The 21,531-nt window shown below is 40.2% G+C and overlaps 1 protein-coding gene across 2 annotated transcripts in view; it reads left to right on the top strand.

Annotated features, from left to right (window-relative positions):
* The window catches only part of Wdfy2 (WD repeat and FYVE domain containing 2), a 148,820-nt gene that overhangs the window by 113,952 nt on the left and 13,337 nt on the right, over nt 1–21,531 (top strand). Inside the window, exons 6-7 of one of the 2 annotated variants that reach the window (XM_076871961.2) lie at nt 364–476; nt 11,165–11,291. In XM_076871961.2, coding sequence (XP_076728076.1) covers nt 364–476; nt 11,165–11,291 — 240 coding nt within the window. The remainder of the gene's footprint in view (nt 1–363; nt 477–11,164; nt 11,292–21,531) is intronic. The other variant, XM_076871963.2, reaches the window with a different exon arrangement.

The following is a 21,531-nucleotide window of genomic DNA, read 5'->3' on the forward strand; positions in this document are numbered from 1 at the left end:
TCAAGAGTATTCCTTGCTTCTCTTGCTTATGTATGTTTCCACAGGACCCATGGAATGAATATAGCTCAACAACATGTTGATATTTTTACTGAGATTATATTAAATGTATGTTAATTTATTAATATGCTAAGAAGTGACATCTTTGTCATATTGAGTCTTACTGTCCAGTAACACAATATGTCCTTCATTTGTTAAGTTCACTTTTGTGTCTTTCAGCACTGTCTTCAAGTTCTCCAGTATGGGATTTGTACATCTCTTGTTAAATTTGTGCTTTTTTTTTTTTTTTCCAACTGTAAATCCCACCCTACCCCACCCCACCCCTGCTTCAATTTTGAGAAACAAACCTTAATGCTTACATGATAGATTTGATGTTGAAACCCGGCACGTGTTTATTGGTGACCACTCAGGCCAAGTAACAATCCTCAAACTGGAGCAAGAAAACTGCACCCTGGTCACAACATTCAGAGGACACACAGGTAGGATTCAAAGCAAAATCACCACTTGCTAGCATCGCATTATGTCATCGCCTATTCTATATTACAGTGTTAAAATATGTTTTGAAAATGACAGAGTACAACCTGTGCTCGTGAAAGATGCATATGATATGCTTGTCTGATTTCAGGATGGTGTGTAAGAGATAATGTCAAAAGTTTTCTCCATAATCCAAACAAAAGAGGAACCAGTGTCTTTTGATATGTTGGTAATTTAGTTTTTCGTCAGATTGCACTAAAGAAAACCAGTGTTGGCACGTGTTCATGGGACATTCTTTGAGACTGTGTGGCAACTGCTCAAACCACAGAAGGCTGAGAGGACAGATGCCTAATCTGGGAGTGAGAAGGTGGTGTGCAGAAAAGATTCCCCCATCCAACACGAGTGAAAGATACACCATCGAGGGTACCTGGCCTAATAAAAAGTGACAAGTTTCCCTTCCTTTCAGGTTCTTTTCTGTATATAACCCAAGGGTCCCCTTTGTGTCACTGGTTTGTTCCAGGATTATTTGAGCAAGGTGACATAAAATAGTCACTTTTAACCTTTGAAAGACTTGAATGATGATGGTGATGATGACTAAAAGTTTTACTCATGTTTTTAACATGTGACATTGGCTTGAGAAAATGTCAACCCTGAGAAATGAGCCACTGTCTATTCTCAGGGTCCTTAATAGGCTTTTCTTTTTTGCAGACTATCAACCCAAGCTGTAGTGTAAAACGGGGATAATACTCAGCGTGGATGTCATATAAGAACAGAAGTAGGGATGGAGGATATCTAATTGGATATCTAATTGCAATCATAAAGGATTTCATAAAAGGAAAAATATAGAATGCTAGGATAAGACAAACAAACCAACAATAAAGGGAAAATTGAATCCAAGGCAAAAGATTCATAAGAGATCATCTTTTGTCTGTGCCTTTGCATGGAAGAACTCATAGAAATATTTCCTGTGGGTAGGACCCCAGTCTTTCCTCTTTGGATATGTGTGTGTAGTTACTGGGGATCAAACCCAGGGCCCTTGCATGCTAGGCAAGTGCTTTACCACTGAATCATACCTCCAGCCCTAGAGGTCTCTTTCTAGTCTCCTGTACCCTGGCCAAGCCTGGTAGGGACCCAGAGCTGTCTCACTTAAGAAATCTTCTGCTTCACTGCCTACTTCAGTTTCCTCATCTTTCCATCCCTAATTTATCTACTTCACTGCATTTGTTGATTCCAGTCTTCCATTTCCTCAGTGTCTCAGCCCCTGTATCCCTTTCTTCCTGATGGTGCATCCCTTCAGCCATGTGCTTCCTAGCATTATCCGTTCTATGATTGAGAGGGTTCTTCTTCGTAGAATTGGAGTCTGTGATTTAAACTAACTGTCCACATTCTTGTGCAGTCAGCAGCTAGGGCAGTAAATCATGTTTCCATGAGACTTAGACCATCATTAGCATTGCAAGGTCATGATTTCCCAACTAGACTCACAAAGTTGCCTAATAATTCCTTTACACTTCTGCTGCCAATTCCCTAAAAACCTTCTGCAGATTTTTTACCCCAGCCATCTTCCCAAAAGCTGTCAGATTGTTTGGTTGGTTTTTAGTTCTGGTGATCCTAGCTGCACCCCAACTCCAGATAGAAGCTCTTTTAAAAAATGTATTTCTTGCCTATCTGTACCCCGCACTTCCTGACAAATTTTTCCTGTATCTCTCCCTCCTCTGAGATGAGGAGGCTTGCAAGAGCATGCCTTTCTCTTGCCCCAGGCGAATTCTTTTCAGGATCTTCTCACTAAAATGGATTCCCTTTGTCTCCCTTCTGACTAGCTTGAGCTTCTCAATGTATTCACATGCTTAAGTATCTTGTTTCCCTGCAAAGAAAACAAACCCAAACCCTGTCAGTCTCATGACCTATTGTAGCAATTTCCATCTTATTCTCTTAACAACAATGGTACTTAAAAAAAAAAGACTAGTTAAATACATATAACATAAAATTTGCCATTTTAACCATTTTAAATACCCTCCTATTTAGTGGCATTGAGCATATTCACATTGTTGTGTGACCATCACCAGCATCCATCAGAATAGTTTTCATCTTGTGAAGGTGCAGCTCTGTGCCCTTGCAATACTGAGCCCTTCCCCCAACCCCTGGCAACCATCCTTCTATGAATTACTCCAGGACTCTGGTGAGTGTAGAATCATACAGTACTTGTCCATTTGTGACTGGCTTATTTCACTCAGCATAATGGCATTAAGATTCATCCAGATTTAGCAAACAACAGTGTTTCTTAGAATATAATTTTCCTAACTTCTTCAAAGTCGTCACCTCCCATTTTCCTTCCAGCCCCTGCAATCTGATTTTTGTCTCTACTTGAGGAGTTTTTCCTGAGGTGACCTGTGATCTGCTAGGACATGTTTAAACCTTGTCATACTTGCCCTATCAGCAGCATTGTACGTTATGGCCATTGTTCTTGCCATCACTAATATCCTTTCACTTCTGTGAACTATCTTCTCCTAATTTCCTTTCTGTGCTTTATGCCTCAGTCTGTTCATTCCCAGAATCCCCAGGTCTGCCCTGAATCCTCTTCTCTTTATACTCTATGCGTTCTCTCCCTTGTTCATATCAGCCACTACTGCCAGTCACAGAAATAAAAGGCATAGTCATTGTCCCCGATTCCTCACAGCTCAGTGAGAACACAAGCTAACTGTAATCATGGTGCATGGTGGCCAAGCAGGGGAATCAAGCACCAAGCACTTCCAAGAACACAGAATGGGAAAATTACTCGGAAGGAGGAGGGGGGGGCAGTCAGGGAAGGTGTCCCTAGGAGAGATGTTACCTGACCTGAGATCCTTGGGGATGAATAAATGTTGAGTTTTTGGAAAAGAAGTGAGAAGAGCAGTCCAGACTGAAAACCAGCACAATTCAAGGCACATGGAGATTTGTAAGGGCGTGGGCACTGGTGGTCACCCTCTCGTGGCTGGAACACTGGGTATGAAGGTGGATATGGGGACGAGGTGGTAGAGGGGGAGCCAGAAAGAAAGGGAGAGTCACTTCAGATTCCTGAGACTCAAAAAAAAAAATTAACCTGATTAGATTTTAAAACTTGGTTCAGGCATTACAGAGTATCAGAAAGCCAGTGAGGAGCATCCCGGGAAAGCAATGAGTGGCTGAAATCAAAGTAAATATAGGAGGTTGCAAAAAGCAGAGGAACACACAAACAAACAAACAAAACAACGGGAGCTGGGGAATGGAGCTCAGTGGTGAAGGATTTGCCTAGCAGTAGGGCTCTGGGTTCCATTCCCAGCACCACCAAAAAAAAAAAAAAAAAAAAAAGAGAGAGAGAGAGAGAAGGAGAAAGAAAACTGTTTAGCAGGCTTGGTTTCCCAGATTTGATTTAGGCAGAAGGGGAGTTAGACATAATAATCTGGACTCATTACGAGTCGGTCATTGACCATGTGGTGGCTGATAGTAATCCTCTGAGTTTGCTGTCATCTCCAGGTCAAAATGGGTAAGTAAAGCTTCTAACCACTGTCTTGTCAGCCAGATGTGGCTCAGGGGACTCATGTTTTGCAGGCCTGTTTGAATATAAAATGTTTCCTTGGCATCGAGTCTTATCTTTCTCAAGGAGTTGAAAGCATTTTCATTTCATTTTTATCTTGAAATGTCTTCAAGGCAGACAGAACGTAAAAGGTCAGTAACTAACATAAAGGCAAATGGAGCAATGAGGTATTTAACTTGTGGTTGTCATTTGTGGAGAGTAGGATCTGGCCAGCACTAATCTGGCTGCAGTGCAGCTCATTCATTTAAAGGTACAGTGAGGAGGACATTGACAGTCCATGGTGATTCAGAGGCACTGTTGAGCTCTTTTATGGTAGGCCCATTCCAGGCTCAGGGTCTCAAACTGAGCCAAACACAGTTTTGAGAAAGGAGTTTTTGTAAGGAAGAAAGACCTTAATATAAACCCCAATTTATAAAAGATTTTATTAGTCCAGCTCCAAACTCAGAAACAGATAAGTCTTTGGTAGATAACGTGTTTGGACTCATGGCCTTTTGCCTTATCAATCTCTTACAGTATAGACAGCCGTAAGAAACATGGATTGATGATGGAATTGGCCTAATAGTCATGCCCAGAGACCAAAACATAACGTTTTTTTCATCCATAGGGATTTAGAAAACTAGTTTTAGATTCTTATGCTCCCTCTGCTGGTTTTCTTTCTGGAGCTAAATGCCAAGTATCATGGTTTTTATTATTTCTACAGAACTTTGAATTTCTTTGTACCAAAAAGCTATAAACTGACTTAAACAAAGCAAGGGTAAAAATCTTACTTTGCCCTCTAGAAATTAATAACACCAATAAAAGCTCTGTTTTCTTTTATTTCTAAGATTTTTTTTATTAGCATGAACATGTTAGAAATAGGACTTCAATGTAAATCACCCAAAGCATACTAATTATGCTTTGGGAGACTTTGTTATTAGCTATTAGGAGAATTATTAAAAAGAACAATGTAACTACAATAAAAATAAACAAACCAAGAAAGTTCAATGCAAACATGCAAGTTCACATAATTAAATTGAGAACTTTAGTGTTTGTGTACAAGGGAGACTTGCCTGCAGATCCGGTTTACATCAAGTGCAAGTCAATAGTTGCAGGCTGCCATCAAATCAGGCAAGCCCTCAGCTCACTCTTTTGTGATGGGGGCTGCTGTGTATGTAGGTAAATAAAAATGAACATGATCTTTGTCTTTCCTCACTTCTAGTCCAGCATGGAATACACATATTAGACCAATAATTCTAGACAATTCCCGACAGTTCATCAAGATATTCTGTGAGTAGCAAGTGCTGTCAGCCCCTGAATGCCATTCACTGCCTGCTTGGAAACAAATAACAAGAGGGCATTTCCTTGTGCAGAGTCATAGAGAGGCTTCCCAACCCTTCCTTAGCTCAACGTACACTGAAATGTCACAACCAAGAGATCAGATATTTTATTCAAGAGGCTCTGTGGTATGAGCACTAACTCAGGCTCTTCTTTAGTCACACGTTATAGCCTGTCCACCTTACCCTTGAAGTTGTGGTGTAGTACTCTTGTTGAGTTACCACGTCACTCCCTGGTAAAGGCAGACCCAGCAGTCACCAACCCTGATTTTGCAAACTTTCCACACAGGTCTTTCATTTTTACAAGGTATGCTATAAAATCTTAAAATTTTAGTTCACTAAGCATTTTGGTCACGTTACATTTCTGAAAATATTTATATGCTTTGATTCAATTCCACATTTGAGATTCTCTTCTAACTAATCAAAAGTTCATTATTTGCTTAATCAAAAGGAACCAGGCATGGTGGAGTGCCTATAGGCCCAGCTAGTTGGGAGGCTCAGGAAGAAGGATCACTTAAAGCCCAGGAATTTGAGGCCAATCTGAAGAACATAGCAAGACCTCATCTCTTATTTAAAAATAATACACTCTCTAGTCATTAAAGGATAACTAGTAACCTTTATTTTAAAGACTAATTTAATTAAAAGTCTTGTAGGTCATATCATAGAGGTCAAAAGCAAGCCAAAGCATAAAAAGAAACACTGAAGGAGAGTTAGAAAGATGAATTAATTTGGAACAAAATAGAATTAAATGGAAGAAAGTATTGTTGTCATTTAAAATATCATGAACACTGGAAAACCACAACCACAGGAGCCCTTGGCCCTGCCCTTGTTGCTGGCTGGGGCATGAAGTCCACGGGACCTAGCTCCTTGCAACATGAGTTCCCTGCAAGTGATTGGCTTTCTCCGACTGCCCATGTGTTAAGGAGAAAGAACTACTATGTATCAGGAAGCCCTTCTGCAGAGAGATACAGAGAAAGTTCCACAGAAGGATGAGGCTGTTTCCATCAGCTGCTGTCCCTCCTGCTTTTCTCTTTGCCTCCAGGACTCACTGCACAGCCTTGACATCAGCCTTATCCCAAGGCTCTCTCATTTATTACTCCCCCATTCCTCTCTGCCATCCAGTATAGTGGGCCAGAAGAGTAAACATTTATTGATCACTTCTTGTATACCAGGCACCATAAGCTGTGCTCAAATACAAAGATACAGAACCCAGAGTCTACCGAGTCTACCTTGAGCACAGATTTATAATCCAACAAGTTGAGTGTAGTGGGGTCAGTGTAATGACAGAGACATGCACAGAGGCTGGAGCCTCACCTGACTTGAGGGTGTTGAGGAAGGTTTCCTGGAGGAGAGGGCATCTGAACTTGAAGAGGGAGAAAAGGTTACTTAGGTGGAAAAGGGTAGGACAGGCAGAGAGAGTAGCCACATGTTCTAGAGAGAATGGCTCCACCATGCAAATTGTGTGCTCTTCTTGTTCTCTAAAATAATTCTGTTGTCTTCTCATTGAACATTTGTGGTGGTAGAGGGTCCATGTCTTCAGATAGCCCACGCAGACGGTGTTCCATGCATGCTTGTTGATCTGATTTGAAATGGATGCTGTGGTTTACAGTCTGTAAGCCAGCTTTCAGCAGGCCTTATTGTTAGGACATGCACTTAGAACTGGCCTGGGACCACAGAGTTATTTGCTTCCCTTCTCTCTCTTATTCTTTTTTTATGAGTTCTTTGAGAATCTGATGAATATACCCTGCCATGTGTTAACTACTTTATCAATTTTTCTCTTCCTAACAGCCTGTGTTACTAAGAATTCCCCTTCCCAGAGGGCCCTTTCAGTGGGATGTAATGGGTAAAATTAGACATTGGTCCAATTTCTAAAACTTCAGTTGATCTCATGATGGCTGGGATAGCATGGAGACAAGCTTGTCACTAAGACTAACTCAACAAAGCACACCATCATGGGGACTGTATAGGTGAGGTCTTCTGCCCTGTAACCGTAGCTGACATTTATTGAGTGCTTCCCATCACTGGGCACCAAGTTAAGGACTTATTCTAGCAACCATTTAGTCACAAAACTGAGTTAGGTACTGTTATCATCCCTGTTTTACAGATGAGATTTCTAGGGCACAGTGACATTAAAAACTTGCCCAAGGCCACATACCTTATAAAGATACAGCTGGGATTCATACTTAGAATATGGTCCCAGAGCCTGTGCACTTATAGTACCATAGCTAAACTTTCACCATAAACCATCTTCATTTCATAGTAACCAGCAAAGAAAGCCAGAGAGCCTGTGTCCTGATGCAGCATTTGTAGATGTGTAGGTGGATTGATTGGCAGGAGTGCAGGGTAGAAGTATGTATCTCCTGGCACACTGTAAACCTTATTGAGGTATTTCCATATTGATTCTGATTTGGTGAAGAGCACCTCCAATGAAGTCTTTAAATGAGTTAATTAAGCCTTTCTAGACATTCTTCCTACCAGTGCTCGCCTTTATTTAAATCTAACCAGGCGTGGTGGCATTAGCCTATAATTGCAGCAGCTCAGGAAGCTGAGCCAGGAGGATTGAGAGTTCAAAGCCAGCCTCAGCAACTTAGCAACTCAGGGCTTCTCTCTAAATAAAAAGGCTAGGAATTGTGGCTCAGGTTCAAGGCCCCTGGGTTCAATCTCTGGTACCAAAAAAAAAAAAAAAAAAAAAAAACTCCAAAATAAACAAAACAAACAAAAAACCTAAGGTGGTGCTTTAAAAAAAAAACAGGGCTAGGGCTGGGGTTGTAGCTCAGTGGTAGAGCATTTGCCTAGCAAATGTGAGGCACTGGGTTCGATACTCGGCACTACATAAAAATATAAATGAATAAAAAAACAGGGCTACCCATTTTGCATGTCTTAAAGGGGAAATCATGTATTTCTCACCTTTCTCTTATCTGTCCTCCTAGTTATAGTGGCGCCACTGGTTGAGCAAGATTATCTCAGAGATCCTCCTTGAGAACCTCTCACCTAAAGATAGAACAGACAAAGGCATCATGTCAACAAAGCTGGTCAGCCAGGAAACATCTATCATATGCGTGTTCATCTGCTGAGAACAAGGCCAAGAGTGTTTCTTCACATGCTTCCTCCTTCAGTCAGTCATTTGAGCATCTGTGCAGGCTTATTGAATACCTGTGTGAGCCAAGCAGAATTCTAGGAACTGGGTGTACTCTGGTGAACAAGCCACAGCTTATATTGTTAAGCTCTGATATTGTGGCCTAATTATGTCTGATGTTTAAGATTAAATAGTCTATAATAGGTATTTCTCAAAAGACAATCAACCAACCAATTTGAGGGAAAATAAAAACAATAAGGAGAAGAGTGGTGAGGTGAAGGAGGGTGTCTCTAGAGAGCAGGCATTTAGGCAAGGACTTGCATGAAGTGAAAGAAAAAGTTTGTTTGTTTTTTTCATTCATCTGCTTCTTTATTCATTCAAGAGTCAGTGCCAGAGCCTGTCTGCACCAGTACTGTGCTGACTGCCATTATTGGGTGGATGATGGTGGAAGGGGTGTGGGCTGGGAGCTATAGGGGGTGGTTAACCACATATACCCGAGGGGCAGTGATGTTATTCTTCCAGGATCAGGAGTGTTCACAAGCAGAATGGTGTGCAGGTATAGGAGGGAGCTAGTAAGCATAATTCAGAATAGTGGGGTTTTTCCTTTTGGTCTTAAAAAAAAAAAAATCTGAGACAATTATGAGAGAAACTTCCCAACATGCACTTAAAGTAGAACAACTTGATAATCTAAACTTTTAAAATGTCAGATTCCAATAAATAAAAAACTATTTTGCATCCTTCTCAGAATATATTATTTTTCAATAACATTAAAAAAATAAGTATTTTTGACATTCAAAAGTATTTATAGGCTCTGTGAGCATCTTATATGGAAAAACATTACTGCTCTCAGTACACAGGAGTTTGATTTATAAGGGGACTACCAAAGAAGAAAATATGTCATAGAATTTTGTAGCTGCACCACCAGAATAATTCTCATAACTAACATCTATACAGCATACTACAATTTATAGAGTGGGCCTGTGTAATTGATCTGATTATTGCCACAGTCCTACAAAGTGGGTAATAGGATATTATCATTAGTAGGAATAGTTGTAGTGGTCTTAGTATTACCATTATCCCCATTTTACAGTTGAGGATATTGACACTAAATAATATAAGTGATTTTGAAGGAATTTATAAATTCAAATCCCAAAAAGAAAAGGTAATTTTAAGTTTTGATATTGTGGCCTTATTATATCTGATGTTCAAGATTAAATAGCTATAATAGGTATTTCTCAAAAGAAGATATACAATCAATATCACTGATCATCAGGGAAATGCAGACCAGAACCACAATGAGATGTCACCTCACTCCAGTTAGAATGGCTATTACCCAAAAGACAAAAATAACAAATGTCCCCAAGGATGTGGAGAAAAGGGGACCTTTGCACACTGTTGATAGGAATATAAATTTGCACAGCCATTTTGGAAAACAGGATAAAGGTACCTTAAAAAATTAAAAGTAGAACCACCATTATGGTCTAGCAGTTTAGTTACTGGTATGTATTCAAAGGAAATGAAGTCAGTAAGTTGAAAAGATACCTGCATTCCCATGTTTATTGCAACACTGTTCACAGAAATGGAAGCCATCTAAGCTAAGAAATGGAAACCATCTAAGTATTCATCATATAGAAAATGTGGTACATATACACAATGGAATACTCTTCTCCCATAAAAAGAGATGAAATTTGTCAACAACATGGATGACCCAGAGGACATTGAGTTAAGTGAAATAAGCAAAACACAGAAAGAAGTACCACAATTTCACTCATGTGGAATCTAAAAAAGTTGATCTCATAGAAGTAGTGAATAAAACAGCAGCCACGTACCAGTGTGGTGGTCCATTCCTGTAATCCCAGTGACTCAGGTAGCTAAGGCAGGAAAATCCCAAGTTCCAGGCCAGTTGGTAAGATCCTGATTCAGATTTTTTTAAAAGGACTGGTGATGTAGCCAGAGGTCGAATGCTTCTGGATTCAATTTTCAGTACCTCATCCACAAGAAAAAGAACAATGGCCAGCAGAGACTGGGGTGGGTAAGAGGAAAGAGTGGGAGAGGTTGGTCAAAGGGTACAGAGTTGCAAGTAGAAAGGAAGAATCAGTTCTGGTGTTCTCTTGCACTGTAGGGGAAACGTGGTTAACAGCATGGTAGTGTTTATCTCAATACAGCTAGAACAGAGGATTTTGAACGTTCCCACCACAAAGGAATGATAAATGTTTGGGGAGATGAGAGTGCTAACAACCCTGATTTGATCATTACACCATGTATACTTGTATTGAAGCATCACATTGCACCCCATAAATATGTAGAGTTTTGTATGTTAAAAAAAAAAGAATTAAAAAATCTAATTGAGCATTTTTAAACTCCATTTACTTCTCATCTGTTATTGTCAGGGTAGGAGGCAGGCAGCAGTTAAGAAAATATGGTTAATATTTCCAAATAGTGCAACATTTTCCATTCTTCTCAGAATTATGTCTAGTTTTTGAAGGTCAATTAATTGTCTTTTTTTCATTTCCCTTTGGTCTTTATAGTAATTGATTTTATGGTACATTAATTTTTGAAGTGGCGGGGGCTGGAAGAGTAGAATTTTTACTCGTGGAGCCAATTTTTCTCTTTTGGGATCTACTCATTTGTTCTTTGAACAGCATTTATTAGATGCTGGGAACTGCACTGCATCCTAACTCTTTTGCATTCCCATTTTGTTGATGAGTAACATTATTATGTTGTGAGTAATACCATCTGTGTGTGTCCTCCCAGGTGGGGTGACCGCTCTCTGTTGGGACCCAGTTCAGCGGGTATTATTCTCGGGCAGTTCAGATCACTCTGTCATCATGTGGGACATCGGCGGGAGAAAAGGAACAGCCATTGAGCTCCAAGGACACAAGTAAGTCTGCTGGAAAAATATTCCTGGCTGAAAGGTGGGACAGAGAAGTACGGTCCAGTCTCAGTGGGGGACCTTCGAGTAACAAGGAACATGTCAAGAACATAGTAACGGGGCTGTGGCTGTGGCTCAGTGGTAGTGCACTTGCCTGGCAAGTGCGAGGCACTGGGTTCAGTTCTCAGCATCACATCTAAATAAATAAAGGTCTGTCAACAACTAAAAAAATATTTTAAAAAAAAGAATATAGTAATGGCCACCTTGATTTATGTCTGTACTAAAGTGTCTTTATATATTTATACCCTGTTTTATGTCACATGATTTGAGAGTGCTTATGAAACCATAAAATGAAATAATGGCAACAAATAAATAAAAGGTAAAAATTAGAACCAGGGAGAATACAAAAGTACAAATTTGAATAAGATGGGGGGAAAGAGCTTAAAAATACAAGCCAGGAAGCCCTACAAAATTTCCATAATTGAGTTCAAATGTGGGGCTTGAAGCTCCCTGGCAGCTTGAGGAAGAGATAATATCCTTACACAGTACATTTTGTACTTCACCAAGTATTTATTGAGTGCTTGCCTTGATTCCTATCAGACCTTCTTCCTTGAGGGTTGGGCTTTCACAGGCTCTGGAGAGAGCAGAGAAGCCTTGTTTCCTTGGAGCTGATCTCACACTTGGCTTTGTACGAAGAATCATTGAGGAATTTGTTAAAAAAGTAGATTCCAAGCTAAGATTCTGGTTGCTGGTCTGGGGCTGTGGGAACCTGTTTTGTGACAAGCCACCTAGGCAACTCTCTGCTGTGACTCTCAGACCATGTTCAGAGCTGCCCACCATCTGCTGCTACTATCCTGGGGGTAAAGCCCAATCTTTTTGCAGAAAAGATAGATCTGTGTACAACTGCAGAGCTACTGTGAATTGTGTTTTACTTGTGACGTTTTCAAAATGATAATAAAAGTGACCCTAAGCAATTGTTAATAAACATCAGTAATGTTCCTATGAGCTAACTGGTTTTAGGAAGCATTAGCCTTTCCTGTATATCTGCCTAGAAACACTATTTCCCAAATATTCTCCTAAGTGTTAAAGCTATGATTTGGGACTATTGGGTAATAACCAACTAAGTTTTGAAGGGCCCATGCACAGTTATGTCAGGTTTAGAGCTTAGCTCTTTTTTCCCTCCTTCGAGACACACCAGCTGTGTGAGTCTCTCCTGGTGTGTGGGGCTACATAGGCCTCATCAACTCATTAAAGCAATTGTTCCCTTATATTTATCTCCCTAACAAGGGGACAGACATCCAGGTCATATAGAAGGAATTCACATCATCCATGTAAAATAGAGAAAGAGAAAAGTCAAATGTTACTGATCTTCCATTTTAATAACATTCAGTTATTATCTAAATTGCCAGATAATTCCTGCCAAGTCAGCTTCTCTCAGAGAAATAAAATGCAAGTTTTGAATGAAGATCAGTAACATTTGTTGGACTCATTCACTTTAGCTCCTAACTAGTTTTTTTTCTTTTTACTCCATAAAGAGCAAGTGTACAGTCTTGCACCATTTCAGCCCTAAGAAATTAAACCTTGCATTGCTGAACATCAGCACTGCTGTATGCAGAAAGCCCTTGACCTGCACTAAACTGTGGCTGTGGGAAGCTTAACAGTTTGTTTAGAAAGGAGATATAAGGTTTAGATACAATTTCTCAGTCCTAGAAAAATAAAACCTAGCTGGAGATAGGCCCTCCAGCTTCTAAGGTGTACAGACTTTTCATTTGAGAAAATAGAATCTATTTGGAGTTCATTTTGATAGGATTGTACCCTTAGACCTTAGATTGGTAGGCAGGCAAGCCTACTCTTTGGATGGGGAGCCACCACACAGAACTAGCATTAATGTCATTATTATTATTTTGGTACCAAGGATTGAACCCAGGGTCAGTTGTTCAACTACTGAGCCACCTCCCCAGCAACACTTTTTTGAGACAGGTACCATTACATTGCTGAGGCTGGTCTCAAACTTGCCATCCTCCTGCCTCTGCCTCCTAAGTCACTGGGATTACAGGGATATACCACCACGCCAGAACTGACTTTAAACAGGAAAAATGGCAGCAAAAATTAAATAAGCCTGGGGCCTTATTTAATTGAAGCCTAGCAGTAAATACAGTGAGATCTCTGAGGCTCTTTGTCAGCAAATCTTAGCCTTCAAGGGATTGCCTTAGTGTCAGGGAGCTGGAGAAATGAACTTCCTCTGATCACTCAGTGTCACTCTGGGTCTGACTGCCAGGTGGGGATGGGGCCTACTTGGGCTGCTAGAAATAATAGTTGAGATTCACAAAAGACTGAAGGAACAGTCAAAAGAGCACCAGGCAAGTAGTCCTGGCCCTTTCTAAGCAGCCATTCCTTCCCTTGAAAATGGGCCACTGGAGTGGCTTTCGGTGATTCTTATATTTGAATAGCACCTATGTTTTGTCAAAGATCTCTCAAAACCTGAAAACCCCTCAATTTAATCTTATAATCATCCAAAAAGAGAGGCCAGTGTTATTTTTAAGATAGCGCACCAAGCCTTACTTCTCTCAGACCCAGAGCTACCCTACTTCTGTGGCTCCAGTGCCATGGGGCACCAGGGCTGCAACAGTAAACGTTGGCCAACAAGTGGTCTCTGCTGCGCCTGTGGATGTTTTCTGTTTCTTTTCTGCTTGGGACCCAAGGCTGCCCCTTCCTCTCTTCCAATCTTAATTTTCCTTCCTTTCCCCAGGGGCATTCATGGTCAGAGTTCTAGATCAGGGACATACTGGTGGGAAATGGGGAGAGCAGGGGATCAGCCTTCTCTTGGCATGGAAATGGCCACTATTGTATTGAGGGGCAGCTTCACTGGTCTCCTGTTCCTGTGCTGCAGCAACAGATCCATGGTTAGAACTAGTCATGTGCTACATAGGGACGTCTCCTACACCATGGTAGTCCTGTGGGATTATAATGGAGATGAAAAATTCCTTTGGCCTAGTACTTTTCTGTTTCTTTTGTACATTTAGATATGCTCGGATGCACAAATACTGTTGTTAGAAGTGCCTGCAGTGTTCATTATTATAACAGGTGGTGGCACAGGTTTGTCACCTAAGAGCAGAAGGCTCCACCATATACCCTAGGTGTGTAGCAGGCGACACCATCTAGGTTAGTGTACGTGTTCTCCATGATCCTCATGTGTCAATAAAATCACTTGCGATTCTCAGAACATGACTGTTGTTAAGTAAGGACTCTGATTTGATTTGCTGTTTAAAAATCCCATCAAAACAGAAACTTTTAGCATTAAATACATTGATTGATGACAGTGAAAATGTTTCTAAGTCTGAGGGGAGAAAGCTAAGAAAGTATACTTTTACACAGTATTATCTGCATCTGAAGAGTTTTGGCATTTTTATTCCCTGTGCAAGTGAAATGTGGTTGTATGTTATGCTGGTGATGTGAGAGGAAAAGCACAAAAAAAAAGGCTTTGGTTCCAGGGGCCGATTACATTTTTCTGCCATCAGCCACCAGTTGTACGGATATTAGAGAAGCATGACCCAAACTCTGCTGTGCTGTGCATTATCTAATAATGGTACTTGTCTTTTTTAAAATCATGTTTTATTCCTATATACGACCTGTCATTTCATGACCAACTTTGTGACTGTGATTTTTCTAATAGTATAGTTTTGGGCCTAAGACTTTTTGGAAATTTAATATAATTTTCTTTAAATCACTGATAAAGACCGTGCAGTGCCTTATCTTGGGACCTTCCACCAAGACTGGAACCTACAGGTTGCATGAATCTTGGTCACAGCCACGACTCAGCACCCGTGGCCTATGTGTTTGCTTCCTCTTTCTAAAATTCCAGCTCTTGGTTTGTCTCTTTTAAGACTTTTGTTATGAGTGTCTGCAAACCTTTTGGTAAAGAAATGAGCAGCTTGTAAATAAATATGCATTGGGATGATTTGTGCTTATTCTCTTATATCAAGTATTGCACTTAACATTATGAAAGGAGTAGAACTCTTGCAATTCTTCTTGAGTTTGGGGCAGGGAAGGCAGACAGGGATCAATGTGTGTGTCAGCTTTCTCTCCTTGCAACTCTCTGGGATTTAGGAGTATTTCTCAATGTAGGATTAGGAAACTAATAGGCAGAGGAGAAGAGATGTTGATATTTCTAATTATCTAGCTAAATGCATATTAGAATAAAAATTGGATAGTAGTTTTCATAGAGGGTAGACATGTCATAAAGTGGGACTGTCTAGTGTGTTTCTTTAGTGTGCAGGCCTGGGGCCAAATCAGTCCGTATTTAAGCCAGGTCTTCTGCTAGCAGCCATGTAGCCTGAAGCAAGGCACATCACCTCTCTCATCCTCCATTTCCTTATCCCTAAAATAAATTAGAAGAAAACCCCTCACAAAATTATCTAAAAATAGAATGATGTAATATGTGTTAAATAATCAGCCCAGGAGTAAAGTCTTAATAAATGGTAGTTGTTACAATTATTCTTTTCTTAAAAATTTGTTCTTGCCAAGCACAGTGGCACATACCTGTAATCCCAGCAGCTTAGAAGGCTGAGGAAGGAGGATTTCAAAGCCAGCCTCAGCAAAAAGCGAGGCACTAAGCAACTCAGTGAGACCCTGTCTCCAAATAAAATATAAAACATGGTTAGGGATGTGGTACAGTGGTCGAGTGTCCCTGAGTTCAATTCCTGGTACCAAAAAAAAAAAATGTTTTTATTAGTTATGCATGACAGTAGCATGTATTTGGCTGGGGGTGGGGGCGGGATACTGGGGATTGAACTCAGGGATCCTTGACCACTGAGCCACATCCCCAGCCGTATTTCATATTTTATTTAGAGACAGGGTCTCACTGAGTTGTTTAGTGCCTTGCTGAGGCTAGCTTTGAACTCCTTCTGATCCTTTTGCTTCAGTCTCCCGAGCTGCTGGAATTATAGGTGTGCACCACTGCACCCAGGAGTAGAATGTGTTTTGACATATAATACATATGGAGTATAGCTTCCCATTCTTCTGCTTGTATATGATGTGGAATTATATCGGTCATGTATTCATACATGCACATAGGAAAATAATGTATGATTCATTCTACTCTTTCCTATTCCCATTCCCCTTCCCTTCGCTTCATTCCCCTTTGCCTATTCCAAAATACTTCTGTTCTTTCCTACTACCCCCCTTAATGTGACTTAGCATCCACATATCAGAGAGAACATTTAGACTTCAGGGTTTTTTGGGGTTTTTTTGGAATGGCTTATTTCACTTAGCATGCTAGTCTTCGTTTCCATCCATGTATTGGCAAATGCCATAATTTCATTTCACTTTATGACTGAGTAGTATTCTATTGTTACAATTATTTTTGTTAGCAAATTTTTAAGTCAAAAAATCACACTTTTGGACATAAATGTTATATCTCTGTTTGTAGCATATCCTATGGAAATATTGCCACGCGCATCTAATCCTTCTATTCACAATTCATTCAACAAGTGTTTGTGAGTTCCAGCTGTGGGCTGGACTTTGTATTAGGCACTTAGGACACGACAGTGAGTAAGGAAGCAATCCCGCCTTTACGGAGCTGTGCTAGGAGGAGGAAAAAGGGTAGTGTGGGACAGTTTGTCAGTTTTACTAGAAAGAGGGTGCATCAGGTGAGGTGTGAAGAAGTCACTCTTGATTTGGATCTCAGGAGATGAAGAACGTCTCTGAGTTCTCAGAGTTAGGACATTTTCCAAAACAGATCAACATGAGTTAAAATACAGTGGGTTCAAGAGACAGATGCAGAAGGACAGAGAGGCAGTATCTTTTCTGAATTTCCACTCTCACCAGTAAACTACAGAATGTTGCCAGTGCTCACCAGGGGTCCCAGAGTTCCCAATCAGTTTGGCTATGGCCCAAGGATTGCTGTGGAGGCAGATCCATTTGACATGGGATGACCATAGGGAACATTATCTGGAAGATCTCATGTATATTCTTTGTTCACGAACCTTCCTTTATTCCTTGGAAGTTTGGGTGACTTATGAATATAGGAGAAAGAGAGATCTCTGGTGGCAGATGCATAACTAATTGAACTTTTAACTAAATCATGTAGACTTTCATCACAGAGATGAAAGATGCTGTACATCGAAGTCCCCACAAACCCTCCTGGGCAACCTCTGAAGCAACCTTTGGGCAGACTGTGTCTGTTTCTGTAAGGAGGATAAAGGCTTCTCTGTGCTTTCCCCTCAAGCATCAGATGCAGGGTGCGCATGAGTGTGTGATCTGTGCAGTCCCACAGGCCCCCTTCTTGGAAGGGCCCCATGCTTGGTTTAAAGCTTCGTTGTCACCTGCTTGTATTAGCAATAAATGTTTAACAAGGGGCCTTGTGTTTTCATTTTGCACTGGTCTCAAATGATTCAGATGGACCCAGTCAGACATATGTTGACCTTAGGATTGGTAGGAACAGAAATGAGGCTATCCTACTAAGTGTAGTGTTTATAGAGGGCAGATCCTGGTGCTTTGAGAAGTGGGTTTTTGTGCACAGTGAGAGCATTTGCAGTGCAGTACCTGGAACACACTCATCCACAAAATAATAACCAGTTTTGAAATGGCTTTCTAGTGTAAATGCTGCAGTGATGTCATATGAAACATGAAAATAGAAGAGGGTATCTTTTCATTCTCTGAACCTGGAGGGACATTCCCTCACCTAGTTTTTGACTGTGAGGTGGTTACATTTTGAATTCATACATCATGACAACCCTGAGTAGCTTTATTATAAAGCTTGGAATCCAGTATTCATCACTGTGTTCCACACTTCTGTGTTGGAATATTAACAATCCCAGGGTCCCATAAATTATGTATTTGTTGCTGAATGTCGCTGCCAGCTATGTGTGGCAAAGCAGTTCCTTCTGCAGAGCATTTTGGTTTGACAAGATCGCTGATGTGTGTGAGGGTGCCTTAACAAATGAAATGCAGTTCAAATCACAGCCTGTTAACTAGGTAGATTTTCCTTCTTGCCCTTTGAATGTCAGAAGGGTGGCACTCCATACTTTTAAAAGTGTGAAATAATAACCAAGAAAGAGTGAGAAAATAATTGACTTTTAGAAAAAAATGAATGCATGTCAAAGATTTTATAGTAGCAGTTAATTAATAAGAGAACCCGTAAGATGTCACAGCTAGCCAAAGGTAAATATCCAAAGAGAGACACATACACAGGCAGTGGTGCATTTTGGGGTGCATTTGTAAGTAGATGCCCAGCTGGCTTCTTCATGGGTAGGCTGGGGCCCAGGGATAATAGTGTCTTCACTGGATAAGATTTATTTGCAGTAATGTCAGTTTTCTATAACACAGAGTTATAAAATAACCCAGTTAAAAGTACTGAAACCCTTATAGAATCAGATAACCCAGAAAGGTGTGCTAAACACCTAATATTCCATTGGAAAGTTACCTAATGATCTCTTTTGACCCATTTCAAGTCTTTCACTGTCTCTTAACAGTCATTTCTTCCTCCTGCCCTGTGATCATAATAATTGCAAAGATTAGTTTTGATCACACACACAAAGAGGCTGGCTTCATAGGTTTGGTCTGATTATTTACATTGGTGCAGTGTTAATCAATCATATAGGCTTTATTGGGCTTGCTTTGCATATCTAGAGCCACATGGTATTCCACAGCTGTTAATGCCTGCAAAATTAGCTTTCTCCTGGACTTTGTTACAAGGGATCAAGGACTGAACTTTTCAGAGCCTATGTTATTTGCTCTCCCAAGGCTAGGAAATCAAGCCTTGAAAAATAGTCTACTGTATTTCACCTATGGTTCTTAATGTTTGGGTAGAATTCTTGAAAGTTTCCCATATTTGCTGAGCTCCCGGTCTGGCACCTTCCTTACTGCCTAGACAGCCAGGACCAGCCAACCACGTTACCATGCCTGTTTTCCTAGGAGGGCTTTGTAGGCCTTAGCTCCATGGATTCCTGAAGTGGAGGGTCATCTCTGATTCAGTGACCGTCATTCTAAAATATGACACTCCACATTTTTTTTTTAGTTCTTTGTATACTCTGGATATTAGGGCTCTATCTGAAGTGTGAGGAGTAAAAATTTGTTCCCATGATGTAGGCTACCTGTTTACCTCTCTTATTGTTTCTTTTGCTGAGAAAAAAACTTTTTAGTTTAAGTAAGTCCCATTTGTTGATTCTTGTTATTAACTCTTGTGCTATGGGTGTCCTATTGAGGAATTTGGAGCCCGACCCCACAATATGTAGATCAGAGCCAACCTTTTCTTCTATCAGACGCATAGTCTCTGATTTGATTGTGGCATTTATACACAATGGAGTACTACGCAGCACTAAGAAATGACAAAATCATGGAATTTGCAGGGAAATGGATGGCATTAGAGCAGATTATGCTAAGTGAAGCTAGCCAATCCCTAAAAAACAAATGCCAAATGTCTTCTTTGATATAATGAGAGCAACTAAGAACAAAGCAGGGAGGAAGAGCAGGAGGAAAAGATTAACATTAAACAGAGTCATGAGGTGGGAGGGAAAGAGAGAGAAAAGGGAAATTTCATGGAAATGGAAGGAGACCCTCATTGTTATACAAAATTACATATAAGAGGTTGTGAGGGAAATGGGAAAAAAATAAGGAGAGAAATGAATTACAGTAGATGGGGTAGAGAGAGAAGATGGGAGGGGAGGGAGGGGGGATAGTAGAGGATAGGAAAGGTAGCAGAATACAACAGTTACTAATATGGTATTATGTAAAAATGTGGATGTGTAACCGATGTGATTCTGCAATCTTTGTAATGTTTTGAATAACCAATAAAAAAATAAATAAATAAAATAAAATATGACACTCCAGCAAAGGGTTTAGTCATACAATTGGTTTCCCCATTTTTATCTTGGGGCTAGATTCTCAGTAGACTGATGCAGGTAACTATAGTGCCATGAGAATTAAGGAGACTCAGTAACAATTTTGAATTCTGGGTAATTGATGAGAATTAGATAACATTTTTTTTAATATTTTAATTTCAACTATAAAAAAGAGTTTACTAAATTGAGGTTAGAGATGACTTAAAAAATAAGAGAGGGGTTGGGGTTGGGGTTGTGGCTCAGTGGTAGAGTGTTTGCCCAGCACGTGTGAGGCACTGGGTTTGATCCTTATTACCACATAAAAATAAATTAAATAAAGGTATTGTATCCAACTACAACTAAAAATATTTTTTTTAAAAGTAACTGCTGGGCATGGTGGTACATGCCTGTAATCCCAGCAGTTCACAAGGCTGAGGCAGGAGGATCAAGAGTTCAAAGCCAGCCTCAGCAAAAGTGAGGCACTAAGCAACTTAGTGAGACCCTGTCTGTAAATAAAATACAAAATAGGACTGGAGATGTGGCTTGGTGGTTGAGTGCCCCTGAGTTCAATCCCTGGTACCTGCCCACCCCACCCCACCCCCCACAAAAAACATAAGAGGAAAAAAGACATCCTCATATATCCAGTTAATAGAACATTAAAACAATATCAATAGTATTCCAGACAAATATCCACAATAAAATTTCCCTCTTCTGTTCCTTCAGTCCTGTGAATGAACTGTAATTAATTCTTATTCTGCTGGTTCTTGGCTTAGCAGTCCTCATTGATGAAATCATCTGCATCCAAACGAAAGTCCAGAAACCCTGACTCAGTTCATTGGCATAGCTTAAAAATTGTCTAAGCAATGTCAGCTCAGTGGTATGTGCCCAAGAGTATTATTTGAAATGTTGATATGTTAAAATACCTGGTACATTCTGTCCTTTTCCATGAAAAGAGGTTGTCTTTGCCACAAACTCTGGTCCATGCTTACGTCAGAATCTCATGCAAGTATCACAGTAATACAAAAGTTATCTGTAGATTAGTGACTTGATGGTTAATATGTCACTGTGACCAATAACATCAGAATAGGAAAGAATAAAATTTTGTACTAGAATATCGTATGTAACTATTTCCCAAGAATTTTGAGCAGTATGTACCTGTAGGATAAAAACCATATTAGAGACAATGAGGGCATTGGCAAATCTCCAGGATCTTCCCACAAACATAAAATTTCTGAAATATTTATATTAATAATATTTTACTAATACTGACTTAACCTAGGAAGGACTGAAAACTCCTTCCATGTATTCTGTTTCTGTGGTGCTAGAGAGAGAGTCCAGGGCCTGGTGCATGCCAGAAAGGTAGATACCACTGGGCTACACTCCCACCTCCAACTCTTAAAATAGTGACACATCAAATACATTTACATATA

The sequence above is a fragment of the Callospermophilus lateralis genome, chromosome 12 (genome assembly GCF_048772815.1).
Source record: "Callospermophilus lateralis isolate mCalLat2 chromosome 12, mCalLat2.hap1, whole genome shotgun sequence".
Taxonomy (NCBI): Eukaryota; Metazoa; Chordata; class Mammalia; order Rodentia; family Sciuridae; genus Callospermophilus; species Callospermophilus lateralis.